Source organism: Sceloporus occidentalis, unplaced genomic scaffold, assembly GCF_023333645.1.
Source record: "Sceloporus occidentalis isolate IW3139 unplaced genomic scaffold, rSceOcc1.0.p SCAF_3, whole genome shotgun sequence".
In the NCBI taxonomy this organism is placed as follows: Eukaryota; Metazoa; Chordata; class Lepidosauria; order Squamata; family Phrynosomatidae; genus Sceloporus; species Sceloporus occidentalis.
Window position 1 is genome coordinate 77,541,216 of NW_028316983.1, and position 25,798 is coordinate 77,567,013.

Consider the following 25,798-nt stretch of genomic DNA (forward strand, 5'->3'; position numbering starts at 1 on the left):
CTCCAGGCTAAGCATACTCACCTCCTTAAGTTGCGGTGCAAAGGGCATGGTTTCTGTACCTCTCACCATTTTGGTCATCCTCCTCTGGACATGCTGGACACATGTTTTATGATAAAGATGTTGAAATCTTGTTTGTGCAACACCCTGGTGTAACTAACTTGATGCAGGTGATGGCAACGGGGGGGGGGGGGGGGGAGGCCATGGGTGCAATAACCATGAAAGGAAGGAAGGCATTGGAGAAATAGGTTGTTCAGAGTCAGCAGATTATCCTTGCCTTCCCTTGTTACAACTGCCCAGCCCTGAAAAAAGGGCAGCCACTGGCATAGTGCACCCACAGGATTCCACTGAATGTGGATGCCACTTCCTATTTCTCTTCCACCAAAGATTCTGGGATGTGTACTCCCAGTTCCTAATAAAAGATGTTTCACCCTGTTTCCTCTTGCCCCAAAATGTATGGTTGTGGCACCACACATTTCTCTAAAGTTTTCAAGGATGTCCAACATGTGTTTCAAATACACATAAATTCTTCATAGAGAAGGATGTTTACATACTTACTTTTCAGAGATGGGAAACTCAACAATTTTTTTTAGGAACTTCGGCTTAATGTATACAAGAAACCATCAATTAAAATAAATTCATCAAAGGACAAGAAAGGAAGAGGAAACTCATCAAAATATCCAATGTCTGATCTGAGTCAAGATTTTCTGCCACCATGTGTTCAGCTTCAGGGGTGATTTCTCATGGTAATGAGAAAGATGACTGTAATGGTACCACACTACTGAGAGATTTGTGCACATTTCTGGCAGGGGCTGCCATTGTTATGCTTCTCGTTATCTTGTAGTAACCTATAAACTGAGTCACAGATATCAACAGACATAAACATGTCAGGGTGGCAATGTGAATGAGGGCTTCCAAGAAAGGAAATCCGTTAAAGAGCCCTTGAATTCATTGTTTACCAAGCACTGCATTCACATACAATGGACATCGACTCCATGGCTGATTTTCTTCTGCATCCTAATTACCCTTGCTTTTCCATTTTGCTACTAGCGGTAGCACACAATTTCTTCTTTCACAGGCTCCATGAGATCCCATTTTGCCTTAGCATCTCTTACTGCCGAAGGAGATCCGGTATATTATTAATCTTGACTGCTTGAAAAAAGCGGTCAAGACAGATCTCTTCCAACAGGCCTTCCCAGATTAATGACTCAATTGCCTCCCATTGACTACTGTGTTTACTTTAACAATTTTAATTGTATTGTTTATTATAGTTATTGTTATTAATTTTGGGTTTATGGTGGGTTTATGGGAGATTTTATTGTATTGTATTTATATGTTAATGTTGTAAGCCATCTCGATCTCATTGGAGAGGCAGGGTATAAATAAATTTATTATTATTTATTATTATTATTTAATAATAATAATAATAATAATAATAATAATAATAATAATTTCTCTCATAGTTCCTTGCTTTTCTACCTTAGGACTCTTATTACTCTCTGCTTCTGCTCTATTCTTCCCACCCACCCTTCTTCTTCTTTATCCCTCTTGTTCTGAGATATTTCATAGCTACAGCCTTTTAATTGCCTCAGCATTCTTACCTCTCTCCCCAACTCCTGCCAAAAATGAGCTGAGCTACCCATGCCAAAGCTCTGTGTGAGATTTTTCCTCAGCCAAACTGTCCTTTCATGTTCTTCACAGAAGATGCACTGTTTGCATGCTGTTGGCATGACCTTGCCCTCAGCAGAGCAGACAGAATGTTCTTGATATACAATGTTCACTTGGCACTGTTTTTTAAAAATTTTATAAAACAATGCCACTAAGCTGGGACAACTGGTTATCAGTACTAGGACCAGAGTTGGCTGTCCGCCTTCTCATTTGTTGATTTAGCAAATCAGAGATGCAAGTCTGGCCCAAGAGAGTTGCCACCTGCAAAAGAGGGCTGCATTCAGCTCTGTGTGCCTCATTTTAAGAAGGATATAGACAAGCTGGAGCAAGTTCAGAGAAGGGCAACAAGAATGATGAGAGGTATGGAGAACAAAATATGTGAGGAAACATTGAGGAAGCTGGGCACATTTTGCTTGGTGAAGAGAAGACTGAGGGGTGACATGATTGCACTCTTCAAATGCCTCAAGGGCTACCACAGAGAAGAGGGTGCAAGCTTGTTCTCTGCTGCCTCAGAGAGTAGAATGAGGTCTAATAGTTTAAAGTTACAGGAGGGTAGATTTTGATTGAACATAAAGATGAACGTCTTGACAGTGAGAGTGGTTCAGCAGTGGAAACAACTGACTAGAGAGGTGGTGGTATCTCCTTGTCTGGACATCTTCAAAAAGAGGCTAGACAGCTAACTGCTGAGGATGCTCTGACTGGATATCCTGCACTGAGCAGGGGGTTAGAGCTGATGTCCCACAGGACTCCTTACAACTCTGTGATTCTACGAGAAGGTGGCACCTTTCCCTTTCCATATACAGAAGCTGGCAGAATGCAGCGAAATCTCACTTTGGTGTTAGGAGAACATTCTCTGTCACATCTGAGAGCAACAGGCTATTTAAGGAGACATGGGGCAGGAAAATGGGCAGTTTATATACATCAACTGAGGAATGGCTGGGTTGGATGCCACCAGTGTCTCCAACTTCTGGCATCTACCATCTCACTTGGGCTACTTCTCCACAAAGAAGGAGTAATCACTATACTCACCATCATTGCTATATTCATCTCTTCTTCCATGTGTTGCTGTTGTTGCTGCTGTATGCCTTCAAGTCATTTTTTTACTTATGGCACCCCTAAGGTGAACCTGCCATGGGGTTTTCATGGCAGAATTTGTTCAGAAGGGGTTTGTCTTTGTGTCTCCTTTGTGTGTTCTGAGATTTGTAGTTTTGGAAGATATTTAGCCATCTTTGTCAGAAAGTTCTGGTGCCACAACAAATTACAAATCCCAGGATTTTATAGGATGGAGCCATGATCATTAAAGCAGTGTGAAACTGCATTAATTCTGCAGTGTGGCAGCACCCTCAAGAGTTCAGTACAGATTCATTCATGTGTGTATCCTAGATTAACAAATTATGGGGTCCATACAAGAAAAAAGGAACACATAAAACAGTCTCATATTTTCTACACTTTTCTGTGTGCCAGCCTGTTAAGTTTTTTGGAAAATATGCTTCTTAAAAATAAATCAAAGTTCTTTCAAGTGTATATGTGCAACTTTATTACGTTAACTAGAGATGTGCACAAAATCTCTCTCTGATGTGGAATGATCTGCAGGGTGGAGTGGAAAGAAAATTTGCCTTTGTGTTTGATGTTCAAATTAGATTACATATTCCTACAGTCACTTTTAATACAGTCAGATTAAACAGATAGATATAATACAATCTACAGAAAAGCTAAAATATGCACATTTTTCTCTAAAGTTTATGTCATCAATATATTTTTAAAGGAAAAGTATAATAATCTTCAACACATTCAGCTTCAAAAGATCTTAATTAATGAATGCATACAGCTCATCTTTGCCTTACATTTTCAGGTAAATGATATAAAATTACTTTAAGAGGACCTGCCTATGAATTCACAATGTTATTTAAATTATAGAATCACAGAGTCCGAAGAGACCACAAGGGCCATCCAGTCCAATCCTCTGCCATGCAGGAAATCACAATCAAAGCATCCCTGACATATGGCCATCCAGCCTCTGCTTAAAGACCTCCAAGGAGGGAGACTCCACCACTCTCCGAGGGAGTGTGTTCCACTGTTGAACAGAAAGTTCCTCCTAATGTTGAGGAACATTATGTCTTTTCCTGTAGCTTGCATCCATTGTTCCATGTTCTAGGCTCTGGAGCAGCAGAAAACAAGCTTGCTCCATCCTTAATATGACATCCCTTCAAATACTTAAAGAAGGCTATCATATCACCCCTTAACCGTCTCTTCTCCAAGCTAAACATACCCAGCTCCCTAAGTCTGTCCTCATAAGGAATGGTTTCCAGACCCTCACCATTTTAGTTGCCCTCCTCTGGACATGGTCTAATTTGTGAACATCCTTTTTGAATTGTGGTGCCTAGAACTAGACACAGTATTATAGTGAGGTCTGACCAAGGCAGAATAGAGTGGCACTATTAGTTCCCTCTAGACACTATACTTTTATTGATGCAGCCTAAAATCGCAACATCAACTTACCAGTCATCCAGGCTATTAACCAACCATCTGTCTAACTAAAGAACAACCAGCCAACAGCAGTACAATATTAAATAATATTAAACTGGTGTGTATATTTTCTCAGGTCATCTCAGAATGGTTAGCTATTGAAAATTGAAAACTGCCTTTTAGCGAACTCTGAATTCCAGCTATCCTGTTCCATTGGGACCAGATGTATATAGAAGATGCACAAGCAGTCTATTCTACATGGATCCAGTTAGCCAAAGGCAATCTTATCAAGTTTTTTTTTTTAAAATCAAAGGCTGGGAAACTGCAGTGAGGGAAAAGGCAACCCAGGAAGAAAGAAGATGTGACTACAGCATCTTACATGTTCCTGCTGTGAAAGAGGCTGGCTCTACTATAGAGCAGGTTTTCGGGAAATAAGCTACCAGTATATGATGAAGCTGTCCTTTGGGACAGTGTTGGTGTGAATACAGTGTAGTCACCTCCTCTTCCTTCTTGTGATGTTTATGTGTCTACCACTGTATTTCTGAAAAATGAGAGCCTGAGTTCCATCATATGTATACTGCTCCTCTTTCTAAGGCACTGGAAACAATGAGTGTCCACAATTTACAGCAGGGATGGAAAAGCAAGTGTCAAGGGCCCTGCCTATTGCAGTGCTCCACAATCTGAGTAATTGCTGCACCCAGATTCATGGAGCACACACCCGGTGAACTGAAGTGCCTATTGACTGGAACCACTGCTACCTTGTGCACACTAAGAGCATGTCCTCACTCTGAATCAAGCGCTAAATATATGGCATCTCATCTAATCTCCTAAGAAGCCAAGAGAGAAGGAAGCAAAAGCAGAGAGGAATGAATTCTAGTCAATAATTTCATATATCGATCAAAGACCTTTGCCCGATTCTTCGGAATGAGTGTCATTCTGTATGGCTCTTTCTTTTGCCCAGAACTGGATGGTGGTATTCCTCTCCAGTGTTTCAAGTAGCGCAGGAATTATCTCCATGAAGGATCTTATTTTGAACTGGTTTTGCTGTTTTGCAAGCCAGGGGTTTGTTACAGCCGACAATAGCCAAGACATGAACCAGCAAATATTAGATTGCACATGATCTGCAGGATTCAGAACCCAGATCACTTGCAAAGTGCTACTTCCAAAATGGGAGTGTTTAGAATCAGGTTTACAGGTTTTTAAAAAGAAATTCAGGTTCCAGGGAGAAAGTAATATCCGTTTTAGCTGTCAAAATTAAAAGAAGGGGGGAGACTTTCATTTTTCATTAAAAAAAGAAAAGAAAGATGTACAACAAAAGCCTTCCTCTGTTGTCATATACAAAAGAGATGAAAATGGCATGTACAAAGCAGATAACAGCTGAAGAAGTGGGCATACGTCAGCAGCTAATATCAGAGAAGCTGCATACAGATCAGAAGGTAAGCGCTTTTCCCCCTCGCCTGTATCTTTGTTAAGAGTTGTTTAAAATAACAAACACAACAGTATTGTCCTTCCACAAATTGATTATCACTTGATGAATCCCTATCTGCACAACTGAAGAGGACATGTTTCAAAGGGATGATGGCAGAGATTAAAATCATATAAAGGCAACAAATTTCCTCAGTTTCATGTGCAATAACATCAGAGTTTATTAAAAAGGCAGAGATATTAAGGTAGCACTTACCAATTGTCTATAGAAGTGCAACTTCAGAACAAACATTAATCTAACCTACTGTAGTATCTTCCCAAGACATTGGGGAGAAAACCCACCCATTCATCAAGGTCAGAACAACACACAAAGAATACATGTGTTTGCTGAGGTGACGTGAGTGCTATTCCTTTATCCATAAAGGAGGAGAAGGAGCAACCTACCAAATACAGCTACTGCAACTTCTTTTTATTACAATGGACAATATTAGAAGATACTACACAAAGATCCTTAGCTCTGTGAAAGGAGTTAAGGGCACTCTAGTTTTTTAAAATATTCAGTCATTTTCCAAATTATAGTTTATGGAATTTACTGGGGAAAGGCATGAAAGCCAAACTGCTACAATAGCTATCTAGGTCAATTGTGTAGCTGTCCCAGAGAGTGCAAGTCATCAGCCTCAGCCCAGTATCTGACATACTTGGTTATTTGCCAAGGCCTGCTGGATCTGACATGGTACCTACCAACTAACTGTAGGAACCCTAGTACTTTCAGTATAATGGGATTGAAGACAAGCAACTTCTTCACTCCAATCATCATCCAATATCTACCATCATTTAATTGGCTGCTATTATGGTTAAAATAAAATATTGCAGCAACCAGTAATAATAATAATAATAATAATAATAATAATAATCACATCTATACTGCCTAGTGAGCCTCCTTGCAAGGTCAAATATATAGGGGGAGGCTGGTAGTCCCAGCAGTGCTATTGCTGGAGTAGGGGTACAAGCAGTGGCAAAAACTACTGAAGGTAGCCTCCTCCTTGTCCCAAATCCTGAAACCAGTCCTACAAACAATCAACACAGCTTGATAACATAGGTTCTAGATTTCTACATTACTGAATTGCTATACTTCAAATAAGGAAACAATTCAGTCATTGTATCTGGAACAACTACATGATTTGTGTATGTTCTCCCCAACTGTAGGGGAATTTTGACAGAGAATAGTGATACAGTGGGCCATAGGTATCCACTGAGGTTTGGTTCCTGGACTCTTAGATTCCTCCAACAAAAATCTGTGGATACTCAAGTCCCATTAAATACAGTGGCACAGTAGAATGGTGTCCCTTATATAAAATGACAAAATCAAGGCTTTCTTTTTGAATTCATAATTTTTAAAATATTTTCAGGCCAGGGATGCTTGAATCTGTGAGATAAAGAATCTGTGGATATAGAAAGCCACCTGTAAATGGAAAAGGCTAAGAAAGCTGTATTAAGGATAGTATAAAGAAATGTAGTTCATCACACAGAGAGCAAGGTATACTTACAGAAAGCAGAGAGGAAGGAGAAACATGTATAAGTGCCATGTTTACATGTTGGAGCATTATGCATACACACAAAATTCTGCCATTGAGCTATGGCCTCCTACCCCAACCCTCCTACCCTACCCCTCTTTGTTCTGAGGTTTTGTGCACTATAGAACAAGGAGCAGTTATTCTGAACCAGCATGGAGTGCACTTCTTGCTCCTACCAAAAGCAAGAGAGGCTGTTGTAGGAAGAGACTAATCTCCACATTTGGTGGCACATGTTATGGGTAAAATTATCCACAACACAACTTCTTTGCTAAGAGTTACCCTCTGAAGTCCACAGCCTTTTCACCTGCTCTGAACAGGCATTGTGTTTCTCAACCTATGCTAAGATAAGTTAGTTCAAAGAGTCATCATGGAAAGAAGAGATGGGAATTGAGTGGGTTGCATTTGTGTATAGCCTATCAGGGCCCCCAGTGTGCCTCCAGCCTCTCCCCCAGACCACTATTGTTCTGTGCATACAAATTGTTACCCAGTTACGGTGACCACAAGGTAAACTTATCACGGAGATTTTTTGACAAGATTTGTTCAGAGGGGTCTGCCTTTGTCTCCCTCTGAGGCTGTGAGAGTGTGATTTGCTCAAGGTCACCTGGTGGGCTTCTATGGCTGAGCAGGAATTGGACCCCTGGTGTCCAGAATCATAGGCCAATGCTCAAAATGTTGTGCAGTTTTCCAAGTTATATATATGTTTATTTGGGAAAGGGTGAATTTTTTTTTTTTTTTGGGGGGGGGGGGGCTGAAAATATTGTTTTTAAATTGGATCTATCAAGTATCTAGTATAGATAAAAATAGGCGCAATGGGACAAAGAAATTATAAAATATCTTTTGTGTACTTTATTCAGGAACAGGTTGTACTAACACCCAATAAAAGATGCCTTAACCAGAGTTTGGGAGCAACACAGGTTGGGAAGACATTAATTGATCACATTACTTTGGAGGGCATTGCAGGCACAACATTATTTTTACAAATGCCTTAAATATGCATTGATTTTTCCACATAAATTCATCAGTTTTGGTGGGCTAAAATACTTTTTGGGGTCACTTTGAAAAGACCCTCTACCCTATAAACCATTTCTTTCTTTCTTTTTAATGTTTTTTCTCATAAACGGAAACAAAGGCCCTATACAGACCAGCACTTTGGGCCAGCAGAGGGGTGGAGTCAGGGTGTAGTGTCCTCATGATGCATGCCCTGACTGCACCCTCAGGGTGCCTTGATGCCGTATGCCGCTCCACACGAAACAGCTCCGAAGGAGCATCACATAGCCACATAGTTGTGGCTATCGCGCCCTGGAAAGACTGGATCAGGGCCGCGTTGTGAGGTTGCCGAGGCCCTGATCTGGCTGCAGGCCTCCCCTTCGGGGCTGTATGTACAGCCCCTAAATGTTAATGAAAAATCCTAAAAAGCCAGTGAATTTTTAGGTAATCAGTTACTTTTTAAAGACTTTCAGATGTGTTACATACCACGTTAATTCTTAAAAGCATATATTTTTTCATCCTGCATTTCTGAAGAGAGAGATAGGAAGAGGTATATTATGAACCTATTAGTCTTTTAAAACTGAGATTTGAATCATTCTGTTTTTATATCTACTTGAAGAACAAGACTTCACTTTCCAGACCATATAGTCTGAACAAATTATGTTCTACATAGAACTGCCATGAACACCACAAAAAATTCTTAGCCTAGAACAAATTCTCAACCCCAACATTAATCTCATCCTATTTTGTTAATAAAATGTCTAGAGTTTCTAGGAACATGCTTTGCTAGGAAGTTTTATCATTAAATCTAAGCCAAATTCACTACTCAGAAATCTTAATTTCAGCTAGCAGACAAATTAACTTCCATCGTGATTTACAGACAGATAGATTTCTAATGCCAAAAGGCACCATTATAATCCAAGTCTGGCCTCCAGTAGAAAAGAGTCCAAAGGGGTAGCTTGAATAATTACTGCATGGATGCCATAAACTTCTTTCTGAGCTTGAGCTGTCTATTGGAAAGACATCCAGTCTTGATTTAAGAACTCGAGTGATTGGAAAACCCACTGTAGTCTTTGCTAAATTATTTCACAGGCTAATTGTTTGAACTCTTAAACATGTGCACATCCAGACTGCCTTTTATTTGTATTCTCCTAAACCTTTTTAAAAAAATTATTGTAAATACAGTTGGCCTGCCACAATGGTGGGCTAGCAATCCATGGATCTGACTGCCCAAGGATTACAATGCCCCATTTTTAATGGTGGCACATACACATTATCATGCTGGTGTGCAATGCTGCCCACTCAATAATATGGGGCTTGAGTATCCACATTTTTCCTATCCACTGGCAGTCCCAGAACTGAACCCCCATGGATGAGCAAGTTCTACTGTACCGAAATGAGGAATGACTCCCACCTCAAGTTGTAAAGTGGGAATGGAGGCAAATCATGTGCCTGCATTGAGAAAGCCACCACCTTACTAAACCTAGGTGCTTTGGAGACTTTCACAAGAGCTGCTCTGCCATTGTGAGGAATGGAGCAGGAGGTGAGCAGCTGATAAAGTTTCTTAGAGCAGGGCCCTCTAAGTCTGAAATACAGGGTTGGAAGGCTCTGCTCCATATAAATTATTATTATTATTATTAACCTTTATTTATAAAGTGCTGTAAATTTACACAGCGCTGTACATACAATCTTTTTAATTGGATGGTTCCCTGCCCTCAGGCTTACAATCTAAAAAGACACGACACAAAGGGAGTGGTGGTGGGGAAGGGGCCTTTCTAGTAGGATAATACATATAAAATACATAGCAATATAGGAAATGATTCAATAAAACAGGCACCAAAAGAACATCAAATAGTAAGCGACAATTATGCAATGCTTGGGAAGGCTTCTCTGAACAGGATGGTCTTCAACTCCGTTTTGAAGCTGGTTAAAAATGTGATGGCTCTTGCTCGCGGGGGAAGAAGGTTCCAGGAGTGAGGGGCAGTGAGTGAAAAAGGGCGAATCCGAGATGGGGCAGAGGAAATCCTGGGCTGGGACAGTAGACCTTGACTACCAGAACGGAGGTCCCTAGTTGGAAGGTGAGGAGAAATAAGGTCTGATAAGTAAGGAGGGGCTAGTCCATGGAGGGCTTTAAATGTCGACAGCAGGAGCTTATACTGAATGCGGAAAAGGAGGGGGAGCCAGTGAAGGGATGCCAAGAAAGGAGAGATATGGTCAGAGCAGTGGGCGGATGTGATAATGCGTGCAGCTGAATGCTGGACAGAAATTAAAGGACGGAGGTGAGAAAGAGGAAGCCCTGCCAGGAGGACGTTACAGTAATCAAGTCGTGAGATCACTAGGGCATGGACCAGGATCTTGGCAGTAGAGGCAGAAAGATAAGGTCGGATTTTAGCAATATTGTACAAAAAGAATCTACAAGACTTGGCTGTGGTCTGGATCTGAGGGATACACGACAGAGAAGAATCAAAGATAAAACCAAGACTGCGGGCTTGCTGGACTGGTTGAATAGAAATGTTGTGCACAGAGACAGAAAAGGAGTGTTGAAGGGTGGACTTAGGAGGAAAGACAAGAAGCTCTGTCTTGGACATGTTGAGCTTCAAACGCCGATGGCGCATCCACTGCGAGACAGCTGTGAGGCAAGACGAGACTTGCTGTTCAAGCCTTGGAGAAAGGTCAGGGGCGGAAAGATACAGCTGGGTGTCATTGGCATACAGATGGTAGGAAAAACCAAAAGAGCTAATGAGTTTACCTAAGGACAGTGTGTAGAGAGAAAACAGAAAGGGACCCAGAACAGAGTCCTGGGGAACTCCAACAGATAAGGGAACAGGAGATGAAGTCTGACCACCTGCAACCACTACAAAAGATCTGTCTGACAAATAAGATCTAAACCAGTCGAGAACAGAGTCTGAGAACCCAAGGACAGAGAGTATGTCAACTAGGAGACAGTGATCAACGGTGTCAAAGGCTGCAGACAAATCAAGAAGGATGAGAACAGAGTAAAGGCCTTGGCCTGTAAAAGGTCATTCGAGATCTTAGTGAGAGCTGTCTCTGTAGAATGCCTTGGGCGGAAACCAGACTGAAAAGGATCGAGGATGGAGTTGGCTTCAAAAAACTCAAGACAGCGAGAATAAACAACCCATTCCAAAACTTTAGAAAGAAAGGGAAAAAGAGAAATCGGACGATAGCTAGACAAAGAGGAGGGGTCAAGAGAAGGTTTTTTTCAGAATTGGGGAAATGAGAGCATGTTTGAAGTCTGACGGGAAGGAGCCTGTAGAGAGAGAGAGATTGAAGATATGGAGAAGCGAGGGCAGAAAAGAGGGAGCTATAGAGATTAGAAGACGAGTAGGAATTGGATCAAGAGAACAGGTTGCAGGTTTGCAAGAGTTCAGAAGTGTAGAGCGTTCATCCAAAGAAGCAGGAGGAAACACAGAAAAAATTTTAGGGGAGGGCAAAAGAAGATTATGAGCAGAAGAGGAATCAGGAGGGACTATCTCAGAGTGAATGGTGGTAATCTTAGAGATGAAATAATTAGCAAAGTCATTAGGAGAGAATGATGAAGAGACGGGAGGAGAGGGAGGTTTAAGCAACGAGTTGAAGATGGAGAACAAACGCTGCGGGCGCCTCTCATTGGCAGAGATCAATGATTTGTAATAAGTTTGTTTAGCCATAGACAGGGCACGTTAGTTGTATTGGATGCTTCCAGTCCTTCTTGCTTCTAAACTCCTGTTAATGGCATACCCACATGTAAATTAACCCTATGCATACATGTTTATTTCTGGTCTCTGTGGTGGTTGACATTCCTTTCCTCCCTTCATAGCTACTAAAGTCCCCTGGACCTACCACAGAGCCACTGACCATCACCCACCATGGCCATTCATGCCTGATGGAAGAGGGGTTGCAGAAGCATCTGGCTGTGTCCTCCTAGCCAGATGGAAAGAGATTACCTACCTCAGCCACTAAGAGGACCCCACCCAAGGACCCCAGAGGAGCTCAGCAGATGGTGTAATTTTGGTATGTCTGGCTACAATGAAATAGCTACACACTTCAATGACTCCCCCCTTCTCCAGTCACAAATGGCATGGGTAAGCGGGTGTCAGTGGCAGGTCTGGGGAAGGTAAATGGCTCAGCATAATGTAGAGCCATCCTGAGCCTCTTGTCTCAGGTATCAGGTTACTTTTCACCATTGCTATTTATTTCTCATCCCTCTGTGCTGAGCCATAAAAGAATTGCAGCCTAGGCATATAAAGTGGTGGATGAAGCTCTTCAGAGTGCAAACTGACTCTGAGAAAGGACCCTCCAGAAAAGCTGCAAGGCTTATAACTGAGACCAAAACACTTGGCATTGGGAAGTCGTTGCAATTGGAAGGGAAGAGTACTGCATGCTTTCCCGTGTCAGGAATGGGGGTACCTCTCACCACTTCTATCTACTTATCATCCCTATGTATGTCACCATTCTAGCCACCAGCTTCCTAGTCCTCACATTCAGATGTTCCAAATAATTATCTTTAGTTTGACCTAACATAGCATTACCTCTATTTGCAAAAAGGCTTTTCGGCCTTTTGGCTAAGATCAAATGATTTGACACTTATGTAAAGTCTACTGAATAAGTGGGTCTACACAGGATTTAGGCCCACAACTTTAACCTGGCCACAATATTCTATGTTACTATTTAGCTGACATTTTGTTTAGGAAATATATATATATTAAAGTTAAAGGACATAGTTTAAATTGCTATTCTTGTTGCAAAATAAGAAATCATCAAACACACTTCCATTAAATCTACATAGTTCAGGACCTTATTTTCTAGATGGAATATTTTCTACATTGATTTTGTTATCATGGAAAAGGAAACAAAGCAAGGCCCGAGAGTCACTGCTTTATTAATCCATCTGCCTCAGAGATGTCAGGTTAAATACTGGGGAAGCTAAAAGCAATGATGATTTCTACCTGAATGACCCTTGAATATCTTAGTTGCTTACAATATTTATCGTAGAGTTATCACTTAAGCTTACAGCCACCACTGCATGCTTGAAGTTTAGCCGGAACAGAAATTTAGCACCATATTGAGAAAAGAAGTACTGTACAAGGATTTATAGCAAAATAACTTTTCTTTTCTTTGTTTTACAGATATTAGATGTGCAATCTGATATTTAAAAATTTCCTGCATAAACCTTGCAAAGGGTGCACTCAAGAGAAGTGGTGCTTGAACAACAAATCCAGGTAAATGAGCAGTGACCTCATGCACTTTTAGTTCATGTAGATTATTAAACTTAAAATGCATGTTACTCATGTGGCTCTCTACCAAAATAAACTGAAAGAGGAAGTGCCAACCTTTCCAAGTGCCAAACTGGTTTTTTTTTTCTTTTCTTAAATGGAAGTCTATCAAGCAGCTTATGGAGATTACCACTTTAGCTTTTGCCACCAGCTTTACATCAATCTTTTTCAGAGACAAATCCTAGGATAAATGGAAACAGAATATGGTGCATTTGTTTAGAACAGTGCTCTGAGAGTAAGAGCCCAGGGCTACTCTGTTAAATCATCATAGTTTCCCAATCTTGGCCAAATGGGCATGTAGCAACCTCCAACACTAATACAGCGGTAGGGCGCTAACAAGCAGAAGTTTAAATTTATTTTTGAAGAAAAAAAATGCCTCTATTAAATCAGCTTTATCATTACTATAGAGCCTTATCACATGAGAAAAGCAAGCCAAAATGGAGTGGGGGAGTAGCGGCTTCCTCCGTGCCTCTTCACATGCCGCTGTAGCACTACCATTCTCTTTCCGAGGGAGACTGTAATAAAGACATACCTTTTTTCATACTGGAAGAACCCAAAAGGTATGCTTTTATGGCAATCTTCCTCAGGAATAGAATGGAAGTGCTACAATCGCATGTGGAGCAGCACAGAGAAAGCTGCATTTCTCCTGCTCCATTAAGGCTTTCTTTTGTCATGCAATGAGGCTCAATAATTACATTGCTCCTGTGTTGGTTCCTTGATTATAGTCTGTATGTTATTTCTTCCACAGCCTTCTGTGCTGGATGGCTGGAGGGGTGGGAATACAACAAGCATAGGCATCGGTGGAGAAGGATGCTGAGAACAGAACTAGGAACATGATCAAATCATGATGCTGAGAGGCTCAAAATGCTCACACTTCCATAACCAAATCTGGGAGTTTCATCTCAGAGGTCTGCTTCTGAGGCATAGAAGGAAGACTCCAGAGCAGTACCAGTGGCCATTGTCATCAACAACTTCATCAAGAGAATTCTACAAATCTAGAGCTCCAGAAGAATCAAAAGAGTTGTACTCAGAAGAGCCATGAGAAGAAGGATCCCATGGCAAAGAAAGCTTGAAGATGACATGATGTGCCTTGCATCTGAAGACCTACTGAATCTGGGATCAGTGAGGTAGCCCTGAACTTCTTCAATTGTACCTAATAAGATATTTGTTGGTGAGGCCAACAAATTTTTCTACACCTCATTTTTTCTTGGGGTAAGCACTGTGGGAGAGGTTCATTGTTGAGGAGATATGCTTCAATTGGTGGTAGGAACACATCTGGGATTATTTCGTGCAATGTTACCTTCCCTTTTTCCACATACAAATCATCTGGTGGGGTAATGGACCTCATTTTCATGCAGCATAATACCACCAGGGTGGTAGAAATTAATGGCCACTCCTGCTGTAGTTCCTTCTCCTCCCTATTGGCCATTTAATGACCATGACTGCATGGTTTGTGTGCATGGGAGACACAACCTCATTCAGATTAGGGCTGAGTTGGGTTTTTTCCATCCCCCCTTCCTTTTCTCTGGAAAGGGGTGACAGCCTGACTTGACTATTCATTATTGCTCTTCTTTCAAGAACTGCATTACCAAGCATCTGAGTACACACATATTGATGCCAGATAATCATTGTTGAGATGGTGCAGCTATGGGTTTGTACATTCCCACAGGAAAGGAAGGATACAGGGTTGTAGGAACTTCTCTGTATTGTTTCAGACATTGCTCTGCAGTTTTCAGTACAAAGCCATACTGATAACACACTGGTAGTTCTTTCCAGGACTCTACCTAGAACAATTTCATCAACTTGCAGCTTTTCTAAAGCTCACTCTAAACCCTGGAGCTTATTCACTGCCTACTGACATTAGGAATCACCAGATGCCACTGCTGTCACTCGCAACTACAGATGACAGTAGGACAGCCCTTTCAGAGGATCATAGAATCTTAAAGAGTTGGAAAAGACCACAAGGGCCATCTATTGCAACTCCTGTAATGCGGAAACAGGCAACAAAATTTTTTTTGAACGATGGTCATCCAACGTGTGTCTAAAGACCTCCAAAGAATGAGAGTCCACTACCCTCTGTGGTCCACTCCACTGGCAAATAGCTCTTACAGTAAAGAGTCCCCCCCCCCCCCCTAATATTTAGGGTTCTTCTTTTGATATTTGAATCCATTGGTTTCCTCTGGAGCAACAGGTAGGTTGGGCTAGATCACCCTTTTCAGCCATCATTCTCTATGCACCTCATCTGTCTACAGTTTCTCAGAAGCTTAAGAACAGGACAAAAGGCCATCAACATTTCCCTCCATAACCAGGACTTTCCATTTAGATATCACAGTGAATAAAATTTTGCATTGACAGATTTGGGGTGGAAGAGAGATGCAATGATTTTGACTGATGAAAATGCAGAAAGCAGGGATAAGAGAGATTTGACAGAGAGACTTGTAGCATGCCTAGCCTGGGGAGGAACATGCCCCTTACTTCTTTAAAAAAATAGTTTTTTGTTCCAATTCATCAAAACAAAAGGAAAATAAACTTGAGAAGATAGGTGAAAGCAACAAGTTATGAAGTGAGGAGAAAATAATAATCAGGCATCTAGCAAAGGGATATTAATTATAATTCCAAAAGCAGCATTCATAATTAATTTTCTTGATGTCCTTACAAATAGGAACAAGCTGAGATGGTGGTTTCACAATGTTTATAAATTGCTAAGTTAATTAACAGTCAATCATTAGAGGGAAGATGAAGGAATCTTCTTTGACATCATTCAATCCTCTCTAAGGAAATGCTTTTTTTTTAAATGAGAAAGGATTACAAGTTTATGTTCTTCTGTCTTGAGCAACTCCACCTCCTCCCCATCTATATATTTACATCAGCATAGCCCTTCAGAATTTTAGCAAATAATTGCTTCAAGAGGAATTCCTCTTCCAATTTATCATTAAGCTATTCCTCAGAGGGAAGAAGTCAAGCAACAATACAGTCAAGTGTGAAATCAACACAATCAGCTGAAATATGCCTAACACTTATCTTGCTTTTTTGTGGTTTTGTATTTGTTCAGTCACAACTCACTTGGCTTGAAAAGGAATGAAAAACTGGTAGGTGGACATATAGGTGATACACTGAAGAAAAAAGACCTTCCCACAGTCTTATTTTTGTTTTAGCACATTTGTCTTTCTTCCACCATGGAACTGAAAGTCATATATGTGGGTATCCCTTTTGGTCTCCCCTCCATACCATATCAGATTTGTGGTGGTGGTTGTGTGTCTTCAAATCATTTCCAACTTATTGCAATTCTACAGCAAACATACCATAGGGTTTTCTTGGCAAGTTTCTTCAGAGAGGGTTTACCCTTTCCATCCTCTGAGGCTGAAAGAGTGTGATTTACCCAAGGTCACCCAGTGGGTTTCCATCTTTCAGCCGGAATTTGAACCAGAGTCCTAGACCAACGCTCAAACCATTACACCATGATGGCTCTACAAGATTTAAACCATCTTAAATACATTGAAGGTACTAGATCCTATCTGATCTTGGAAGCTAAGCAGAGTCAGGCCTGGTTAATACTTGGATGGGAAACTGGCAAAGAATACCAGGTGCTGCAGGCTGTATTTCCAAGGAAGGCAATGGCAAAGTTCAGAGTATTCCTTGCCTAAGAACGCTATGATATCCATGGGGTCACCATGTTACCGGGTGACTTGGAGGCACCCGCACACCTTTAAGAAGGTGGCGATGTTGGATGGTCTCAGACAATGGTCTTAAAACTTAATTGAAAGATTTTTCTAGCTTTGAGCTGGGTGCAGCCCAATACTCATTTGATGTTAAGCAAGGTCAGCCAGAATTGAACCAGATTTCTCTCTTTCTCTCTCCTTTTACTGTTATTTACATCAGGTACTTGTGGAATTTCATACATGGACTGCATTCTTCTGCATCATTTATGCTTAAAAAATAGTTTTGTTTGTAGCATCCAGTAAATAATATACTGCTTTCAGGTTGTAGAGTATGTGATTTGTAGAACTTGTAATATTATTCTGTTTAATGCAAGCTAGGAAGTTATAATGACTCATATCTGAGGTAGACAAGATACACATGCTTCATGGATACATGCATTCATTCATTCATTCATACACACCAGCAAAACAGGTGGCTCTAGGAATTTCATTGTGGGGACATTTTTTTGCCAGGAGTTTGTCCACTCAAGGTCACCCTACTTTCCTTCTTTCAGTGGACAAGAGGCTATTCATCATGCCTGGGAAGGATACTGCAGTCCAAATTATTTTGGTTTTCACTACCCCAAAGAACCATCATAGTGTAGTGGTTTTGACCTCAGAAATTGACTGAGGTGGGTTTTTAATGCTGTACAGAGCTGTTTTTAAAATATGGATATAAAAGGTTTGAAGAAGTGAGTAACTAGCCATATACAATTTGTTGTTGAATAACTGTTCCAATTTTAAAATCTAAGTCATTTTTCTTCCTATTAGAAAGCCTAGGGGGAAGAGTCCTTTGAAATATCTGAGATGGTAAAATTTAAAAATTAGCTACTGAGCATGAAGTATGCAATAATTGCTCTTCATAACATTTTTATTGCCTCTACATTCTATGAATTATTGCTCCAAATTCCACTGTGCCATTATGATGAAAAAGTGGTATCAATAAAGTCGGTATGATTGATGTTAAGATTTTATCACTGGAAGACTATGAAAATCAGAGGCATGCCAAAATGAAACTATTTTTCATGACATTTCCTCTGCATTCATTCATTCAGAGAAATAACGATACCCGCACATTTCATTTACCAGGGTGCATTAGCATAGCAGATACATCTAAATCAAAATGTATATGTCTAACCATTTCTGCTATGAATGCAGCTTAATGGAGAATTCAGATTCTAAAATGTGTGCCATTTCAGAAATTCTTATCAATTTGAATCTCCTGAGAGGATGGGTAAACAAAACTAAATTTCCATCCCATCCTCCCTCACTTCTTCAGTGACTGGGTAAAGAATGATGGTTTCTCGCAACTGAGATTAAACACTGAAGTAAACACTGGAAAAGCCAAACCAGATAATTTTCTTTTTGCCTGGGGCTCATTTATTCAATATATCATAAATCTTGATAGATGAGCATCAAAGTCCCCGTAAGATAAACACACATAGCTGTACTGGATTCTTAAATTTCACCCTGTGACTAAATTTTCTACAGTAGGCCCTCTGTATCCACAGATGCTTTAGCCGTGGATTCAAAAATATTCAAAAAAATATACCAATTCCAAAAGGCAAACCTTGATTTTGCCATTTTATGTAAGAGACACCATTTTAGTATGGATTGTATGTAATGAGACTTGAACATCCATGGAGTTTGGTATCACAGGAGGTCCTGAAACCAAACCTCAGCAGATACTAAGGGCCCAGTAGAGTTTTAATTTAACTACAATAGTGGTCACCAAGATATTCCTTATTTATTTTTTGCCCCATAACTTGCTTTACTTGCATCTATGACCCTGATCATATTAGCTTCACATAAACTCAAGTAAGCTGAGTTGATCTCCCAGAAAAAAATCTGAAATTCATAATCATAGAGTATATTTATAAGTGAATCACAAAGACTCCTTGGTTCTTTGCCTGTCAAGGAAGCAGTCTGTTTTGACTAAAGCTGGTGAAACATCTGACCTTATCTTTTCAAAAAATGGGAGAATCACTTACCATGCTTCTTTCTCTGCACTGTTTAATGGGAAACTGCACAACAGTGAATAAAGCATAATTCATTTAGGTTACCGTCTTTCTTTACATTCCAGCCTTTGCTGTTCCCATTTTTCATTGTTGTCGCTATCATCATTATTTGCATCCTGCTTTCCACACAAAACTAGGACTCAAAGTGACTCAACATTGTATATCTTGTCTGATCTTGGTAAATTAAAAGCTGACACTCAGAATTTTGTGCATTTTGTTATTGATTCTAATAAAGGTATTGTCTGATCATAGATTTTGAACTTATTTATACTTATTATAGCTAGATCTTATTTGCTAATCACTAATGGCATGAATGACTACTGAGAAGTGACCTCTCCATAACTAGTTGTGTATCAGAGGCACCAGTCCTTACTAACACAAATCTTCAGCAAATCTCTGAACATGAACTTTTCATAAACTTAGAACATTTAGAAATATGAAGACTGGCATCTGAATGGTGGTAAGGTGACCTGAACTAAAGCATTCGGGGTATAATAATACCATTTTACAAGAAAGAAACAGAAATCAACATTGCTCCACTTCACATTGCAAATATGTGTACTACACATGAAGAAATGTCATAGAAAGGCAATACTGTACTGTCCTACAGCCTCTTCTAGTTAATGTAATGTAACCAACATGATATAGCTGTTTGAGGGCAGGACTATGAGTTCAGCTATGGAAAAACACTGGATGTTCTTGAATCACATACGCTCAGCCTCAGAAAACCCCATAATAGGGTCACCTTAAGGTCACACTAAGTTGGAAAGAACTTGAAGGCACAGAACAACGTGCCCTTAAGTTGCCTGTCAACTTATGGTGAGCCCATGAATTTCATGGGTTTTCTTAGACAAATATTTAGAGGTGGTTTACTAGTTCCTTCTTCTGAATATAGTCTACAGCATCTGGTATTTCCTGATGATCTCCATTCCAAGGATTAACCAGGCCTGACCCTCTTAGGTTCTGATACTGAAATAAGATTTGGTGCCTTCAAGTTATTTAGGCTTTTGCCAGTTACTTATTCTCATAAATGAATACACATCAGGAGGGAAAAATATGAAATACAACCCAAAAGGACTTCAATATAAAATTCATTTTGATTACTCTCCATGGTGAAAACGCTAACAAGTGACCCTCACTAAACAAAGCATCAGCATCACAACAACTATCAAAAGGATGTTCTGTGCACTGGGCATTTAAATTTGCACATCTATGGGCTATAATTAAGCATTTTTAATTATTTTAAAAATCTTCCTTAGTTAAAAGAGGAAACTACTGTTTGTTTTAAAATCTGCTGGCATGAAGGAAATATGATTCAATCTCTGTTTCAATGTTTTTCAATATAATGGATTGCTTTTATATAGTAACAAAAAGCAATCCCATTTTGCCAATATATGTATCCCCACCCCTGGCCAGGGCAAAGGTCTGCCACAGGTACTTAATTCTGGATCAAGCCATTGATATAATAAAATATAACAACTATATTTTGTTACAAGGAATGATAGCATTTCTGGAGCACTAAGAGTCCCTTCCTCCAAGGGGAAAGAAAGGGAAGAGACACCACTTACATCCAGAATATATGAGAGATGTGTAGCGGTGGGAGCTTAACAAGACAGAATTGTGCATCTATCCTGAGTACTGAACCAAACTTACAGCACAGCTGTTCCAATAGGCTTATATGAAGTTCAAATTAACATTCATGGAAAATGCAGCCATTCCAAGTCATAACCCTGCAGGAATTATACATATATAATAGCTCTTTGAAAACCAATGTTCATCAAAATGCAGAATCAAGCATCCTAATTTCTGTTTTCAAACTCAATATTTTCCTGTAACAGCAGGAAACCCAAGACCCAGCCGAAGACAGACCAAACCTAATGAGAACATTATAGTTGCTCATTCATGAAACTATATTCTACACTATTATTTTGACAGACAGGAAACCACAATTTATTAGCAGGAAAAACTGGATCCAAAAAGAGAATACAATATTGATAATTCAACACAATCGGAAGTGAACAACCTTGAAGATGGCCCAACTTCAATCTGTCCAAAACTTCACTGCATTTTTAACAGTAAATAGCATCTGCAAAGCCAAACAGCCAGACTGTCACCCATCAGTTGCCAGAACAAACGCGTGTTTGAAAATGAACCTGACTGCACCATCTAGTTGACAGAAAACAATCGCCAGCAGGTAAACTGACTGTTGACATCAGAATGGCAGCAGCTATGGATACAGACATAGCAGAAAACTTAATGAACAATTATTTTTATTCAATATGCTAGAATGGTGGGATCACCTAGGAATTTAGACTTAGAGGGTGGGGAGCTGAACAAGAGCTGGTGTATAAATCTTAACATACTCAAACTTTAGACATGCATGGAAAAATCAAAATGTCTTTCTTAAGTACAGCTTCAAGGATGCAATCCTATGCAATTTCTTTTTAGTACAACTCGTCAAATATAGTGGAATTTATGTCTAAATAAGGATGCACAGGATTGCACTGCTCACTAAAATCATCTCCTATACTCTACTGTAGTTTTACTATAACCAGCAGCAATTGCAATGCTAATGCCATAGAGGACAGTGATCTGATTCGATCTTGGCTTAATCAAATCTTCAATAGCCTGACATTTGATGCTTCTATTGTCATTTGTTCAAACCCAAATTTTCTGTTAGACATGAACTGGGAAACCTTGGTTCTAATTCATTTCACCCAGCAAACTATGAAACCAGGATCTGGTCCTAAGTGTCCTGACCATTCTCTCATTCTTTACATATAACAGACCTGGTTTTTTTAAAAAAAAAAAAAAAAAAAAAGCTGACTGAACAAGGCTGTTTATTTGACAACATACAACACATTCTTCTCACCATTTACTCAAGTTCCATGCTTAGGGATAATGGGGCATAATGAGAATCCCCTTTTCCTAGATGGAGGAGAGCATGAGCTACATTTTAACCATTACAGTTGTGTGTGCCCTACCTCTTTGTACAGTGGGCCCTCGTTATCCTCTGGGGTTTGGTTCCAGACACACACACACACACACACACACACACACCAAAATCCATGGATGCTCAAGTCCCATTAAATATAACGACACAGTAAAATGGTGTCCCTTATATAAAATGGAAAATCAAGGTTTGATATTTGGAATTTATACTTTTTTTTTTGAACATTTTCAAGCCATGGATGTTCGAATCCGTGGATAAGGAGGGCCAACTGTATTACTGTTCCATTTTAAACTCAAGTTAAGAGTCTTGCACTGCTAACAACAGTGTAGGACCACTAGATGCTTTGCTGCAGCCTTGCTTTAAAGACTTTTAATACGCTCTGTCTCTGATACAGCAGGAGTGCGCTCTCAAACCATTCCAGGAAATGTGAATGGCAGCAGTTGGCCAGACTTCATGTGGAGAGATGCATCATATCAACTACTCCTTGAGCAGGGGGAGGTTTCCTTTAGTTTAACATTTTAAAGAAGAGCAACTGTCCCCACTCCAACTTTCTATGTTTAAAGAAAGCAGAGACAGCTTCCAAACCATAGTATTAATAAGCAATGTAATAAGGAACAGGTTACTTTCCAAAAGTAATAATGTTGTTGATAACATTGTCTTTGGCAGTAGACAAGTAAGGCAATAAACTGCTTTTAAAAATTACCATTCCAGGCTCCAGGATTGCAGTCTTAAGACTGTAATACCTTAGAAATACAAAAATATTTTGTATTTTTAAACATAATTTAGAAACTTTAAGAAACACTTCAAAAACAGCTTGCTTTGTTTCTCAATGCAATGCATATTAAATGAAGTAGATCATAAGGTGGAAGTAGAGCTGTCTTTCCTAATGGCTTTAGCGGCTTATCCTTCTGTTCATCATTATTCATTTTCCTAATTTAGTTTTCTGTGTAAGCTAATTAGAATGCACACAAATACAATCAATCTCTTTACAACTAAAAATACCGAGTTAAAATATATTTGGGCAAACAAAAACAGAAAACAAAAAAAGGGGAGATTCCCTCCACCCAATTTTTTGTGAATATGTACACTGAAGAAAATATACACATTCTATATACTACCTATCAAATTATTTAAACTGCCCCATTTAAAATATTTGGAATATTAATATTCAATGTGTTACTCTATAAAAAAGGTATTCCTTTGTACACTTACCTTGGAATTGTCCCACTGAAGTCAATGGGATTCCCCTTTATGTAGATACACACATCAAAATCTACTTGGAAAAATGCAACCGACACTGACAGATTTTAAAAATAAATTATTACTTGATACTATGAAAGCACTGGTGTGGCTGCATACTTTGCAAACAGTGCCAAGAAGCATTTGGGAGATGGGCATAATGATGGCAAAACTTGTGTATAATAAGAATGCTCTCACCTATGATATGCTTACTGGATGATGAGAGGAGAAGTGAACTGAGGAACCTAAAGGAGTGCAAGTGGCTTGGATGAGCCACACCATCTGTACTACTTTAGCTGGTGGAGAGGAGAGGAGTGGTTGTAGTCAGTCAGCAACAGACAAACATTGCTAGTTCTCAGTGACAGAGAAACAGATAGGATTCCCTGTTCTCTTAAAATAAAATTTTAAAAAGCTCACTGGAGTGCTAATGTAAGAAAAAAAAATAAAGAAAACAAAGATAAAAGCTACAACAGGACCAATTGCATCTGTCCTCTGTTAATACCTTGTTAGCTGCAGTAGGACAGGCAACAGACCACCCCCCTCCTTTGTAATCTGACTAGTGAAGGAATGAAGACCAAAGTGATAAGTCTGCCTCTACCAGCGGCTCTCAAATGCATAACCAGCTATGCTCAGAATCCACTTACAGTACACAGTAAAACTTAAATTTGTGGCTCTATATATCTATCTGATCCAGTGACAAATGGGACCAACTCCACTTCTGACTTTTCTGAAACTTGGGAAGAAAAAGCATATGCTAATATAATTTCATAGCTGATGCACAGAGTAGAAACCATCACTACTACATAATTATAGCATTTTCTATAACATGTTTTTCTTGCATAAATATTTTTTTCTTTTTCTGTTCCACTACATTATGCCTTCTCAAAGACATACGGGTGTTGTTAGACAATATGGCTTCCAAAGATACTGTTATTGTAACATACATAGTCAAATAGAGCTCAAATACAGCATTTTTGTAAAGAAAACCTGCTTTCTCAGTCACTAGACTCCGAATCCACAAGGAGTGATATAAACTGTGGATTTGGATTATGTGTGCTCTGAAACAGTCACAGTGACTTTGATGGAGTCTATTCTGAAGTAAAATAGTTTGCATGCCAAGAAAATGTTATTATAAAGCAAGAAAAATTTTAAATATCAAAAAAGTTCACAAAAGGAAACAAGCAAACTTTTGTTAAAAGCAAAAAAATGTTATTATAAAGCAAGAAAAATTTTAAATATCAAAAAGTTCACAAAAGGAAACAAGTAAACTTTTGTTAAAAGCTGTTTGAAACGTATGTCTGTATGAAGTACCTTTATTCCACAGAGCCTTACTGTACATGGACAGCTTGCAAAAACAACTCCAATAACTTTAACAGGATGGCAGTAATCGGAGACTTGTAAAATTGTCAGCTATAGGTTCACACTCAGCATGTCAATTTCCATATTACAACTAGGGAATTTAGTGCTATTTTACCATTAAAGGAATAAGCAGATGAGTAGTGTCTTTAAAATCAAGTGAAACAAGTAAAACAAGTCACACTGTATCAACATGAACACCATGAAATCAAGACCACCACTACCAGAGTAAAACACTAACACTTTATTAAAAATTCAAAATTTATTGCAAATTATATTTTGCTTCTCTCCTTTCTTCATTTTTACATGATTTATTGATATCCATGATTTTTTCACAAATGTACTTGTTGACTTTGGAGAGTCTCTGTGCAATTTCAGTCTCATCCACAGTTTCTTGTGCTATCCTGTCATATAAACACTCTGAAATGAAGAAAAATTGAATTTAGAAGAACACTACGGCAAATGTGCCATATATACATGCAAGGGACAGCATAGGTAATGAATCTTTTTTGACAGAATTAAAAAACATAACATGAGTTAACATGAATTGAGTGACAGGCAGTTTTTGTATGGACAACTAACTACAAACACTCTGTATGGCAACTAATTCTATGCATGCACACTTCTTAATCATAAACTAGACAGTCATAAAACAGCACACTTTTCTGCCAAGATTTAATGCTACAGCAGCAAATGTCTCCAACTGCCATTTCTCAAGCAGAAGACACTGTCTCTGAAGTTGATTACTCATTTGGACTATAAACAATTCTACATTTAGTTGTTCATGTTTAAGTTAATTAAAATAAAAGGTCGTATTTTCCTGGGAGTAAGCACCACAAAGTATAAATAATTCTTAGTAAACATGATTAAGCTGGCAACTTAGACTTAGCATTTCCTGGCCTTTAGCACATGTTAATATCTCCTACCTCTGACTTCTTACTTTTCTAGCAAAACTATTAACACTTCATCACAGCTATGGTCACATGAACAAGCTCCAGAAAACAATCTGTGTTCTTGTTATGTCAATGTTCCTTTTGCCAAAGGAGGCAAATAGCCTAGTCACTCAAACCAGCTTTGCCATTTGTCTAAATTTTACTTCTCTAAATGACATCAATGAAGCTGGTAGCCCACAGGAAAGTAGAAG

The 25,798-nt window shown here is 39.4% G+C and overlaps 1 protein-coding gene across 4 annotated transcripts in view; it reads right to left on the reverse strand.

Moving 5' to 3' along the window:
- Positions 1-25,798, reverse strand: part of LOC149316264 (BEN domain-containing protein 5-like) — a 1,092,722-nt gene that overhangs the window by 415,850 nt on the left and 651,074 nt on the right. For 3 of the 4 annotated variants that reach the window (XM_089515102.1, XM_089515100.1, XM_089515101.1), the window contains one exon: positions 24,889-25,074. The exons of the other annotated variant lie outside the window; for it this stretch is intronic. In XM_089515102.1, the coding sequence (XP_089371228.1) occupies positions 24,917-25,074 (158 nt within the window). In that variant the 3' untranslated portion in view covers positions 24,889-24,916. Of the gene's footprint in view, positions 1-24,888; positions 25,075-25,798 lie in introns of those variants that run through there. 4 annotated transcript variants of the gene reach the window in all.